The sequence below is a fragment of the Grampus griseus genome (assembly GCF_964374135.1).
Source record: "Grampus griseus genome assembly, chromosome: 14".
Classification (NCBI taxonomy): Eukaryota; Metazoa; Chordata; class Mammalia; order Artiodactyla; family Delphinidae; genus Grampus; species Grampus griseus.
In genome coordinates this window covers 58,655,065-58,669,753 of record NC_139008.1, presented here as the reverse complement: position 1 = coordinate 58,669,753, position 14,689 = coordinate 58,655,065, and the positions used below count along the sequence as shown (strand labels likewise).

Here is a 14,689-nt window from a genome sequence, read left to right as displayed (position 1 = left end):
AGGCGGACTCTCAACCACTGCGCCACCAGGGAAGCCGTCAACCGTACTTTTTAGATTTTTTTTGCCACGTGGCTTGTGGGATCTTAGTTCCCTGATCAGGGATTGAACCTGGGCCCTTGGCAGTGACAGCACGGAGTCCTAACCACTGGACCTCCAGGGAATTCCTCAACTGTATTTTTAAAATAATATATTAACTTACTTTCCTTCTTTAAAATTAAGAACATTATATATGAAATTAATATCCCTTTTGACCAACTTCCCCTAATCTTTTCCCTCTTCTCTCCTCCTCTGTGTGATCATTATGCATCCTTTTCAAACACTAAGCAGTATGCATATAAATCCATGAAAAATGTGTTTATCTTAGTTTACATACATGATATAAACATTTATATCATTTTGCAACTTGCTTTTTCAAGATTCCGTTAGAGATCTATCTAGGTTGACGTGTTTATAGATGGAGCTTGTTCCTTAATTTTGCCTGCCGTATAGTACCTCACTGTATGAATCACTGTATCAGGTTTCCTTCTTTTCCTCCCTCCCTCCCTCTCTTGATGGATAATCTTCCAGTGTATCATGTTTTATTTGTTTGTCACACTACTGATGGACATTTAGCTTGTCTCTGATTTTCCACTATTATAATTATTCACTAATAACGTTATTCATATTGAAATTATGTGTGCTTACACAGGAACAAGCTATGTATCATTGTATAATTAGGCCACAGGAATGCACACACACAAAGAAGTTTGACAAAATAGTTTCAACACAAAGAAGTGCATCAAAAAAGGACCAAACTGCGAAAAGTACATGACTGGCCTCTGGAAACAAGTTGTAGAGCAAGGTTAGGTTTTCTTGGCCACAGTGAAACTGGAATTAGTGGGTGCGGTTGGGATACTAACTCTGATGAGTAATGATGTAACACAATTCACTTATTCAGGATAAAGATTCTAAACTAATGGGTCAAACCAATAAGGAAGACTTCTATTCCTGACAAACATGGTTATTCAGTATTGTTAATGTATGTCAGAATTAGATCTTTTCATTTATGGTCATCAAAAAGACTCCAAACAGAAGAGGATCACTTTCTGTTACTGTTTTAGGAAAAATTTAAAAATCAAACAGTATTTGATGCTTGAGTTTAATCCAAGGTTAGTTCTGAAATGCTGTACCATATCAACTCTTTGATAAAAAACATGCAGAAAGAGCAAAGGAGGGACTTCCCTTGGTGGCACAGTGGTTAAGACTCTGAGCTCCCAATGCAGGGGGCCTGGGTTTGATCCCTGGTCAGGGAACTAGATCTCATATGCATGCCACAACTAAGGAGCCCACCTGCCGCAACTAAGACCCAGTGCAACCAAATAAATAAATATTTTAAAAAAAGAGCAAAGGAGCAGTAGATAATTTCAAAGTGTTCAACAATAATATAAATCATTATTTTTTTTACTATTATTCAAATAATTTCACAACTTAACTCTCTTTGAAGAGACTGGTAATGTAGCTTCACCACAGTTATGCTATATAAAACATAGATATGACAGTGTGTAGCTTTTCAAGTCCTTGCTTTAAACACCAATTAAAAAACTCAGAAAGGGTGGAAGAGAAAGGGCCCTAAAATTAAAAATAAAAACTCTGAGCATTTGAAATCAGTGGCAAGACAAGGAATAAAATAAACAAGAATTACTATAGACTACGTGTCTTAAGGTGCATAGCAGGATAAACACACACATCTGTATATAGCTTAGAAAGCATAACAATATAGTGAACACCCCAACCACGCAACCTCATTACTAGACAAGTCCAAGAGTTCATATCTCTCCCTATAGCTCTTCCCTATTCCATCCCTCTGTCTCACCTCCCCAAGCCCCCACCTTCATGAAGTAATCACTGCCTTGTTTGTGCCATTGGTAAGAAAGGACTTCTGGGAACATTTTCAAGAGTGAAATTAGTGCAAATTCATCTTGAGTAGAAAAACTTGCTTATATCTATCTCCTACTCGTATAGCATGGACAGCAAGCAGCATCCCTGCTGCTATGAAATCTTACACTGACACCATTCCTATTAAAAATGAGTTATTTTACACTCTTATAAGTCTTCACAAAATTGATTTTTATGTGACCTCACCCTCAAATATTCTGTTAAGCTGATCAAAATAAGCCCAATTTTTTTCAGTGTGTGAAAATATAGATGTTTAAGCATACCACAGCATACCACTTCTGTTAGCATATACTCAAGAGCAGATTAAAATACTTATAGGCAACTTACCTCATGTAAATTCAGTTCTTTTACTTTTTCTTTTAATATAACCTGTAAGACAAAAAAAAAGTATGCTTTTATGCCCATTTAAATCTGTAGTTTAAAAGATTTCTCATTGTTCTTACAAATATTTTTCTTTTCTGTATATAGCTCATTTCACCTCATATTCAGTATTAGAGAGAATCTCTTACAGTTTGAGATAGAACATTTTAGCAACATTCTTTTAACTTGAGCAAGGTGTAGTATTCTCCTGAAAAGCAATTTTAAAATCTCTTTGAGAATAGATTAAATTTTGGGAGAAGAAATTAACACATGCCTATCTGGAGTATGTGCTAATATGGGGGGAAAGTAAATGAGATTGCTTGCCTCATGATTTGGTAAAACACAGTATTGACTCATGGGACAGACTGGTAATTTATAAAAGACTGAAAAGTAAGGTCAATCTTAATTTTGGAAGCTTTGCTTATTATTATACATCAGTATCCTCAGAAAACTTTAGCTCCATCCAGAATTATGTAAATAGGTTTAAAACTCATCCAGGTGCTGTCCCTAACCTGACTTTGTGGTGACTGGATATCAGTTAAAAATAATGCAAAATGACAAGAGGGCAGATGACTATTTAAAAAGAACATCTCTAAACAAATAGGACCTAATCAAGCTTGAAAGCTTCTGCACAGCAAAGGAAACCATAAACAAAATGAAAAGACAACTTAAGGACTGGGAGAAAATATTTGCAAATGATGCCACTGACAAGGGCTTAATTTCCAAAATATACAAACAGCTCATACAACTCATTAACAAAAAACAAACAACCCAATTGAAAAATGGGCAGCAGACCTAAATAGACAGTTCTCCAAAGAAGACATACAGATGGACAACAGGCACATGAAAAGATGTTCAACATCACTAATTATCAGAGAAATGAAAATCAAAACTACAATGAGGTATCACCTCCCACCAGTCAGAATGGTCATCATTAAAAAGCCTACAGATAACAAATGCTGGCGAGGGTGTGGAGAAAAGGGAACCCTCCTACGCTGTTGGTGGGAATGTAAGTTGGTGCAGCCACTATGGAAAACAGTGTGGAGGTTCCTCAAAAAACCATTTGAGACAAAAATTGAGACAAAAAGATTCATTCCTTTAGAAAACTAAGACATTCATCTCTGTATATTAAATCCCACACGAGACCCATGTGTGGTTACCTGTGGACATCAGTGTGGACATCTAAGGAACTCACCAATGAGCTCAGATTTCAAAGAGACATGGATAAAAAGATATGTAATCCTAAAATGACGACATGGTCTGTAACATCAGTGTCAGCAAGATTAAAGACCCAAATAAACTGAAGCTTGGCCCCCGCCCCCACCTCTCCCCCCCTCCTAAATTGCTATGGACGACAAAAATAATTTCATGCTCAGGGTCAAAAGAAAATTAAGGAACACCTAGGCCCACTGTTTGGTATCAGTGGTAAAATATTAATGGATGACGCATGGAAGAAAAAACAAATTTTACTGGCTTTCAAGAAAAGCTAAATTTATTACCTTAAAGAACATATCAGCAAAGGGATAGTACAAAGGGCTAGGAGTTAATAGCAATGACTGAAGTATCTGGACTTCCAGTAGTGTGACGTGAACTAACATTTAAAACACAAAGGGGAGGAGATGAGATCAGTATAATACAGCTGGTTACCTCTGAGGAACTAGTATGTCTTCTAATGAAGAAGGTAAAAATTTCATTTAATGCAATCTCTGAACTCCATTAGGATGATAGTAAGTTCAAGGATTTTAAGCTACAGCATTTCTCTTTACCAAAATATTGGCCAAAGTTCCCTGTTACGTTATATTATTTTATCATTTGAACTTTCTGTAACTTCAAGTAATACTTAAAAGAAGCCACCACAATAAGCCCAGGCACTGCAACGAAGAGTAGCCCCCACTCGCCGCAACTAGAGAAAGCCCGTGTACGGTAACGAAGACTCAACACAGCCAAAAAAAAAAAAAAAAAAAAAGGAACACTTGCAGTATTTTGTATGGCAAATTGGCAAGCAAAATGCTAAAATGAACACAAGTAAATCTAGTCCCAGTTTAAAATATGAGTGGAAACCTGAGGTCTCATTTTTTTGGTGAAGAACATGATCAAAGCTAATCTTAAGTAAATCTCTCTCACCTGTTTGTAGGCATAAAATTCTTTGTGTGCTTGATGTCTTAGCCTAAAAGACAGAAATGAGAAATGCAATACTGAGATTTCCATATAAGAATTTGACAAAAATTTTAAAACTGCTTATTTTTGGTATTAATTTATATCATTTATGGTTTAAAATCCAGAATCTTTATTCTACAATACACTCAAATGACATATCTGTTACCATGTTATGAGAAAGTGACCAGTGAACCATAGAATGTTATCCAAATATATAAGGTCAAGTGAAATCTCATTAAAACAAAATCTCAAATATTTTAAAGAAGGCTCAATTTTTTATATTGACAATAGTCCACTTATTTCAATAATATTTAATATATCACATTTTTCCTAATTAAAAAATTGAGGTATCAATATAATATACATCTAATAATGTGCAAAAGCCTCAAGAATACAGATAAGTATTAAAAAAAATTATACACACCACTGTAACTATCACCCAGATCAATACATAGAACATTTCCAGCATCCCTGAAATGACTCTTCCCAATCAATATTCACCCCTAACACTATCCTAATTTTTATCATTGTAGATTAACTATGCTTGTTTTTGAACTTCACATAAATGGATCATTTGGTATATACTCTCCTGTGTTGGCTTCTTTCAGTCAACAATTACTTGTGAAATTCATCCATGTTGTTGCAGTAATTATATTTTTGACTGACATATAGTGTTCCATTTTACGAATGAATATAAAACTATCCATTCCACTGTTGACAAGTATTTAGGTTACTTCCAATTTGGGGCAATTATGAATCAAGCTGCTATACAAATTCTTCTACATGTCTTTTAATGGACATATAGACTCATTTCTGTTGAGTGAGTATCTAGGAGTAGAATTACTGGTCCAAAGTGCTTGTACCAGTTTTACTCCTATGGGTAGTGCATGAAAGTTCTAGTTGTTCACATCTTTGCCACAGCTTGGTAGGGTCAGTCTAAAAATTTTTAGCCAGTCTGGTGGGTGTTCAGTGGTATCTCATTTTGGTTTTAATTTTGCATTTCCCAAATGATGTTTAAGACCCTTTCATATGCTTATTGCCTGTTTGGATATTTTCTTTTACGAAATGCCTGTTCAAGTCTTTTGTCCATTTAAGAAAATGAGTTGACTATATTTTTCTTATTGATTTGTAGGAGCTGTTTAAATATTTTAGATGCAAGTCCTCTGTTGGGTACTGCAATACTCTATGGCTTGCCTTTTAATTCTCTTAATGTTATCTTTTGATGAACAAAAGCTTTTAATTTAAAGCTTTTTAATTTAATTTGTGTCCAGTTAAAGAAATCTTTGCCAACCCCCAGATAATGAAGATAATTTCTTGTGTGTATCATGAAAATAATTTGTTATTTTACCTATCACATTGAGGTCTATGATCCATCTGAAATTAGTCTTTATGTATGATGTGAGGTAGAGGTCAAAGTTCTTTTTATCCACATGCAGATTTTCATTTGACTCCTTTATTGAAGAGACACTTCTTTCCCCACTGTGTTGCAATGGCACATCTGCTGTAAGTGAGACCAATGTGTGGTTCTGTTTCTAGAGTTTCTGTTTTATCCCACTGGTTTATCTGCCCATCCTTGTGTACTGGGTTGAATCGTGTCCCCTCAAAATTAATGTCAAACTGCTACCTCAGAATGTAACCTTGTTTGGAAATAGCATCTTCGCAGACTATTTAGTAGTTAAAATGAGGTCACATTAGGATTAGGGTAGACCATAAATCCAATATGACTGTTGTCCTTAGAAGAAGAGGAGAGGATATACAGAGACACAGGGAAGAAGGCCAGGTGAAGACAGAGGCAGAGACTGAAGTGATGCAGCTACAAGCCAAAAAATATCAAGGATTGCTGACAACCACCAGGAACTAAGAAGAGGCAAGGAAGGATCCTCCCCTAGATAGCCTTCAGAGGCAGCATGGCCCTGCCAACACCTTAATTTTGAACTTCTAGCTTCCAGAACTGTGAGAGTTTGATAAATTTCTGTTGTTTTAAGCCATCCAGCTTGTGGTACTTTGTTACAGCAACCCTGGGAAACCAATGCATCTTGTGTCAATACCATGCCAGTTTAAAAAAAAAAAAAACACCTTTTATTTTGAAATGGTCTTATAGGAAAGTTGCAAAAAATATCAGAGTTCATATATACTTCTCTCCCCAGTTTTCCAACATTCACATCTTACATAACCATAGAACAATGATCAAAAGCAGGAAATTAACACTAATGTTTTGATATTAATACTCGTATAGTATTCACCAAACAGACTTTGTTTGAATTTCACCAGTTTTTTCACTAATGTTCTTTTCCTATCTTGTGATCCAATCCAGGACCCCAGCCTGCATCTAGTTGTGTCTCCTTAGTTTCTTCAAATCTGTGACAGTTCCTTAGTTTTTCCTTGTTTTTCAGGATTTTGACATATCGACCATGATCACTTGGTTATGGCAATGTCTACTGGGTCTCTCCACTGTAAAGTTACTATTTTCCCCTTTGCAACTGATCAATATCTTGGGGGAGACACATTGAAACTATGAAAATATCCTATATTTTTCTCAAGCTTTTGCCCACTGATTTTAGCATCCATCTTGCTTGCAACAATTCTGCAGTGTTTGCCTGGTGGTGGTTTTGTAGTTCCCTAATTCCTTGTACATTAACTGGGAGTCTTCTGTAAGGAAGAGATGCCCCTTCTCCTTCATTTATTTATATCAGCATGGACTCATTTGTGGTAGTCTATGGGTTATAATTTAATATGATCATTATTTATTTTGTTGCTCAAATTGATTTAGGCTTTTAGGCCCTCCTTCAGGTTGATTCTTATATCCTTTCAACATGCCCTCATCCTTTCCCATGCATTTCCTAGCTCACTGGCACCAAAAGATGTTACAAGCTCATCTTGTATTTTCCATGCTCCAGTTGTGGAATTAACCACTTCTTTCAAAGAGCCTTGGTTCCTTTTATTGGAGAATAATATTTAGAAACCAAGATCTGGGTGCTAGGTGAATAGCACTCTGTTTTAAGTACTGGAGTTTGGAAAAAGTCTTGGGTCCTCAAGCTTTGTTCTTAACTACTTTGGCTATTCGTGGTCCTTTGCATTTCCATATAGATTTCATGAGCTTATCAATTTCCACAAAAAAAATCTGTTGGGATTTTGACGGACACTGTGTTTAATTTATAGATCAATTGGGGGAAGAACTGACATCTTTGCAAGATTGCGTTTCCAACCTGTGAATATAGCATACCCTATTTATTAGATCTTCTTTCTCTGTACACATTTCTACGTAGAACACTTATATATCCTTCATTAAATTTATTCCTAGGTATTTGGTAATTTTTGATCTACTATAAATGGTATTTAAAATTTTTTTATGTTCTAATTCTTTGTTGCTACTACATAGAAAAAAATTCAATTTTTGAATATTGATCCTGCATCTAGTAACTTGCTAAGTTCACTTATTAATTCTAAACATCTTATCTGCAGAATCTTTTGGATTTTTAAAATACACAATTATTTTGTCTGCAAATAATAACAGTTAAAACTCTACCTATTTAATCTTCACATATTTCACTCTTTATTCTTTTTTTTTTTAATTTTTATTTTTTTGCGGTACGCGGGCCTCTCACTGCTGTGGCCTCCCGTTGCGGAGCACAGGCTCCGGACGCGCAGGCTCAGCGGCCATGGCTCACGGGCCCAGCTGCTTCGCGGCATGTGGGATCTCCCCGGCCCGGGGCACGAACCCGTGTCCCCTGCATCGGCAGGCGGACTCTCAACCAGTGCGCCACCAGGGAAGCCCTCACTCTTTATTCTTTATTTCACTTCTTTTTTTTTCCTGCACTGGCCAGGACCTCCAGTACCAATATTAAATGCAAGTGATGGCAGTGAATGTCCTTATTAATATGTTACTACTAAATACGATGTTTTCTCTAGATTTTTTGTAGATAACCCTTGATTCAAATAAAGTTCCCTTGTATCCTAGTTTTAGACTTAAAAAAATCATGAATAGGTATTAATTTTTGTCAAGTGCTTTTTTTCCCTTTTTACTGTTAATGTGGAATACTGTATTGATTGATTTTCAAATGTTAAAACAATCTTCATTTCTGGAACAAAACTCCACTTGGTTGTGGTGTACCACCTTTTTGTACATCCTTGAATTTTATTTACTAATATTTTGTTCATGAGAAAGATTAGTCTATAATTTCCATTCTTGTAATGTCCTCGTCAGGCTTTGGAATCAAAATTATCTGGCCTCATCGAAGTATCTCTTCTATTCTCTGGAAAAGTCATATAAGAGTGGTATTTTTTTGGGCTTCCCTGGTGGCACAGTGGTTGAGAGTCCGCCTGCCGATGCAGGGGACGCGGGTTCGTGCCCCGGTCTGGGAAGATCCCACATGCCGTGGAGCGGCTGGGCCCGTGAGCCATGGCCGCTGAGCCTGAGTGTCCGGAGCCTGTGCTCTGCAATGGGAGAGGCCACAACAGTGAGAAGCCCGCGTACCGCAAAAAAAAAAAAAAAAAAGAGTGGTATTTTTTCCTTAAATGTTTGGAGAAATTCACTGGTGAAGTTACCTGACTTGCAGTTTCTTTGTGGAAATGCTTTTATTATTACATATATAATTATTAATATTTTATATTTCTTCTTGACTCAGTTAAAAATGTTATTATTCTTTTACTTGTATTCACATAACATACAATTAACCATCTTAAACTGTATAATCCAGTGGTACTTAGTGCAGTCACAATGTTGTGCAACCACTAGTTCACTCTAGTTTCAAAACTTTTTCATCAAAAAAAATCTGGTACTCATTAAGTAGTTGGTCCCCACTCCCCCGTTCCCTGGTAATCTCTAATCTGCTTTCTGTCTCTATGGATTTGCCTATTATGGATACATTACATAAAATAAATCATACAATATGTGACCATTTTGTGTCTGGCTTTTCATTTAGCGTAATGTTTTCGAGGCTCTGCCTATTTGTAGCATGTATCAGTACTTCACTCCTTTTTATGGCTGAATAATATTTCACTATATGTATATGCCACAATTTGATTATCCATTTGTCTATTAATGAGCATTTGGGTTGTTTATACCTTCTGGCTATTACGAATAATGATATAAACATTCTGTACAAATTTCCTTGTGGACATATCTCTTCATTTGTCTTGGGTATATACCTAGGAGTGAAATTTCTGGGTCATATGGTAATTCTATGTTTAACTTTCAAGGAACTGATGAACTGTTTTCCACAGTTCCTGCACCATTTTACATTCCCACCAGCAATGTATGAGGGTTTCTATTTCTCCACATCCTTGTCAACACATAATTTTCCATATTTTTGACTACAGCATCCTACTAGTTGTGACATTTATTGTGGTTTTAATGTGCATTTCCTTAATGACCAATGCTGTTGAACATCTTTTCACATGCTTGTTGGCCATCTGTATATCTTCCTTGGAGAAATGGCTACTTAAGCCCTTTACCTATTTTTAAATTCAGTTGTCTTTTCTTTTATTTTAATATTTATTTATTTATTTATGGCTGCATTGGGTCTTCGTTGCTGTGCGTGGGCTTTCTCTAGTTGCAGCGAGTGGGGGCTACTCTTCATTGTGGTGCACGGGCTTCTCATTGCGGTGGCTTCTTTTGTTGCGGAGCATAGGCTCTAGGCATGCGGGCTTCAGTAGTTGTGGTATGAGGGCTCAGTAGTTGTGACTCGTGGGCTCTACAGTGCAGGCTCAGTAGTTGTGGCGCACAGGCTTAGTTGCGCCGCGGCATGTGGGATCTTCCTGGACCAGGGCTCAAACCCGTGTCCCCTGCATTGGCAGGCAGATTCTTAACCACTGCACCACCAGGGAAGTCCCAATATTTGTTTATTTAATTTATTTTTGGCTGCGTTGGGTCTTAGTTGCAGCATGCAGGATCCTCTGCTGCGGTGTGCAGGCTTCTCTCTAGTTGTGGTGCGTGGGCTCAGCTGTTGTGGAGCTTGGGTTCCAGAGTGTGTGGGCTCTGTAGTTGTGGTGTGCAGGGTCCAGAGCATGTGGGCTCTGTAGTTGTGGCACGTGGGCTCTCTAGTTGTAGCCCACATGCTCAGTAGTAGCAGTGCGTGGGCTTAGTTGCCCTATGGCATGTGGGATCTTAGTTCCCTGACCAGGGATCGAACCCACGTCCCCTGCATTGGAAGGTGGAATCTTAACCACTGGACCACTAGGGAAGTCCCAAATTCAGTTGTCTTTTTGCTGTTGAGTTGTAAGAGTTTTTAAAAATATATATCCTGGATATTAAACCCTTATCAGATATATGATTTGTAAATATTTCTCTCCCATTCTGTAGGCTGTTTTTTTCACTTTCTTGATAATGCTCTTTGATGCACAAATGTTATTAATTTTTATAAGTCCAATTTATCTATTTTTTCTTTTGTTGTTTGTGCTTTTGCTGTCAAATCCAAGACCCTATTGTCAATCTGAGGTCATGAAGATTTACTTGTTTTCTCCCAAGAGTTTTATAGTTTTAGCTCATGTTTAGGTCGCTGATCTATTTTTAAAAAATTTTTTTTAAAAATTTATTTTTGGCTGTGTTGGGTCTTCATTGCTGTATGTGGGCTTTTCTCTAGTTGTGGCGAGTGGGGGCTACTCTTCATTGCAGTGCACGGGTTTCTCATTGTGGTGGCTTCTCTTGTTGTGGGGCACAGACTCTAGGCATGCGGGCTTCAGTAGCTGTGGCACCCAGGCTCAGTAGTTGTGGCGCGTGGGCTCTAGAGTGCAGGGTCAGTAGTTGTGGCACGTGGACTTAGTTGCTCTGAGGCATGTGGGGTCTTCCTGGACCAGGGCTCAAACCCGTGTCCCCTGCATTGGCAGGCAGATTCTTAACCACTGTGCCACCAGGGAAGTCCTGCTGATCTATTTTTTGAGTTAATTTTTATATAGGAAATGAGGCAGGGGTTCAATTTTATTCTTTCACGTGTATTATTCAGTTGGTCCACCATTTGTTGAAGAGACTATTCTTTTGCCACTGAATGGGCCTGGCACCCTTGTGAAAAACAACTGGCCATACCATACTACCCAAAGTAATCTACAGATTTAATGTGATCCCTATCAAATTACCCATGACATTTTTTTTACAGAAATGGAACAGATAATCCTAAAATTTATATGGAACCATAAAAGCCAGAATTGCAAAGCAACCCTGAGTAACAAGAATAAAACTGGAGGCATAACCCTCCCAGACTTCAGATAATACTACAAAGCTACAGTGATCAAAACAGCCTGTTACTCTCATGACAACAGACATACAAATCAATGGAACAGAATAGAAAGCCCAGAAATAAACCCATACACCTATGGACAATTAGTGTTCCTCAAAGGAGGCAAGACTATACAATGGGGAAAAGTATCTTCAGCAAGTGGTGTTGGGAAAGTTGGACAGCCGCATGTAAATCAATGAGGTTTAGAACACACCCTCACACCATACTCAAAAATAAACTCAAAATGGCTTAAAGACTAAATATAAGACAAGATACCATAAAACTCCTAGAAGAGGACACAGGCAAAACATTGTCTGACATAAATCATACCAATGTTTTCTTAGGTGAGTCTCCCAAGGCAATAGAAATAAAAGCAAAAATAAACAAATGGGACCTAATCAAGCTTATAAGCTTTTGCACAGCAAAGGAAACCATGAACAAAATGAAAAGACAACCTACGGACTGGGAGAAAATATTTGCAAATGATGCGACCGAAAAGGGCTTAATTTCCAAAATTTACAAACAGCTCATACAACTCAATAACAAAAAACCAAACAACCCAACTGAAAAATGGGCAGAAGACCTAAACAGACATTTCTCCAAAGAAGACATACAGATGGCCAATAGGCACATGAAAAGATGCTCATCATCGCAAATTATTAGAGAAATGCAAATCAAAACTATGATGAGGTACCACCTTACACTGGTCAGAATGGCCATCTTCATAAAGTCTGCAAACAATAAATGATGGAGAGGGTGTGGAGAAAAGGGAACCCTCCTACACTGTTGGTGGCAATGTAAATTGGTGCAGCCACTATGCAGAACAGTATGGAGATTCCTCAAAAAACTAAAAATAGAGCTACCATATGATCCAGCAATCCCACTTTTGGGCATACACCCAGACTAAACGATAATTCGAAAAGATACATGCATCCCTATGTTCATAGCAGAACTATTTACAATAGCCAAGACATGGAAACAACCTGAATGTCCATCGAAAGATGAATGGGTGAAGAAGATGTGGTATATATACACAGTGGAATAAATAAACAACAAGGTCCTACTGTATAGCACAGAGAACTATATTCAATATCCTGTGATAAACCATAATGGAAAAAAATATATACATGTATAACTGAGTCACTTTGCTGTACAGCAGAAATTAACACAACACTGTAAATCAACTATACTTCAATAAAATTTAAAAAAAAACTATATGGAGAGCCACAAAAGCCAAAAAAAAATCAATTCACCATAGATGTTTGGGTTTATTTCTGGACTCTCAATTCTATTTTATTGATTTATATGTCCATTCTTATCAGTACCACATATTTTGATAACTGTAGCTTAAAGGAAGTTTTGAAATTGGGAAGTACAAGTCTTCCTGCCTTTTTTTCTTTTTCAGTGTTGTTTTGGCTATTTGAGGTTCCCTGCAGTTCTAAATGAATTGAGGATCAGTTTTTCCATTTCTGTATCAAAGGTTATTAGAATTTTGATAGGCTTTGCATTGAATCTGTAGACTGCTTTGAGGAATACTGCCATCTTAACATATTAAGGCTTCCAATCCATGAAATCTTTCCATTTATTTAGGTCTTCTTTATTTCAGCAATATTTTGTAGTTTTCAGTGAACAAGTCTTTCACCTCCTTGGTTAAATTTACTCCTAGGAATTTCATTCTTTTGGATGCTATTGTAAATGTTTCATTTATTTCCTTTTCAGATTGTTCCTTGTTGGTGTACAGAAATACATCTGATTTTTTTGTGCTGATTCTGTATTCTCAAAGTTTGCTTAACTTGTTTAGTAGTTCTAGATTTTTTTTTGTGTGTGTATTCTATGGGATTGTCTATATATAGAATCATGTCATCTTCAAAAAGAGATAGTTTTACTTCTTTCTTTCCAATTGGATGCCCTCTATTTCTTTTTCTTGTGTAAATGCTCTGGCTAAAACTTCTAGTACAATGTTGCATGGTAATGGTGAAAGTGGGCATCTTTTTAAAATCAATATCAATGCTTTTATTTTTTTCACTGTTTCTGTTGAGAAATCAGATTTTTTTTTTTTAGTATACAATGACGTGTATCCACCATTATAGTAACATACAGAATAGTTTCATCACCCTACACATTCTTTGTCTTCTACCTGTTCATCCCTCCCTCTCCCGTAGATCCTGGCAACCGCTGACTTTTTAACTTTCTCCATAGTTTTGCCTTTTCCAGAATGTCACATTGTGAGAGTCACATAGTATGTAGCCTTTTCAAAGTGGCTTCTTTCACTTAGAAATATGCATTTAAGACTCTTCCATGTCCTTTCATGGCTTGATAGCGCATTTACTTTCAGTGCTGAATAATATTCTGTTATCTGGATGGACCACAATTCATTTATTCATTTACTCACTGAAGGATATCTCGGTTGATACCAAGTTTTGGCATTTATGAGTAAAGCTTCTTTCTAAAACATCTGTGTGTTGGTTTTTGTGTGGACATAAGTTTTCAAATACTTTAGATATTTAAAGAAATTCACTTCTGTGTGTGTATGTGTGTGTGTGTGTGTGTGTGTGTAATATTTTATCTTAGTCATGGTTGTCAGCCATTTTACAAAAAACGACCCCCCCGCCCAAACAAACCCCATTTTTTGTGATTTGCTGTACTTCTTGAATCCTTAACTTGTGAGGGAAATTTTCATCGACTGCTTCTTCCCTATTTTCTCTCAACATTTCTTTTTTGGACTCATTTAAATGTGGTTTAGGCCTTTTTACTATGTCCCAAATTTTTGTTACATTTTCTATCCCTTCCTCTTTCCAACTGTTATCCTGCTTATTTTCTACTGACTATTTGCCACATTACTAACATTTTTGTTATTAAAGAGTATTGAGCAGAGTTCCCTGTGCTATACAGTAGGTCCTTGTTGGCTACTATTTTAAACATACCAGTGTATACGTGTCAATCCCATACTCCCATTCTATCCCTCCCCGCCATCCTTCCTCCCTGCTAACCATAAATTTGTTCTCTAAGTCAGGAGTCCCCAACCC

General features: G+C 37.0%; 1 protein-coding gene across 1 annotated transcript in view; it reads right to left on the bottom strand.

The window, feature by feature from the left end:
- Nucleotides 1–14,689, bottom strand: part of RNF24 (ring finger protein 24) — a 135,685-nt gene that overhangs the window by 11,825 nt on the left and 109,171 nt on the right. Inside the window, exons 3-4 of the mRNA XM_082671216.1 lie at nt 4,420–4,462; nt 2,263–2,304 (exon numbers count right to left, since the gene is read on the bottom strand). Coding sequence (XP_082527342.1) covers nt 2,263–2,304; nt 4,420–4,462 — 85 coding nt within the window. The remainder of the gene's footprint in view (nt 1–2,262; nt 2,305–4,419; nt 4,463–14,689) is intronic.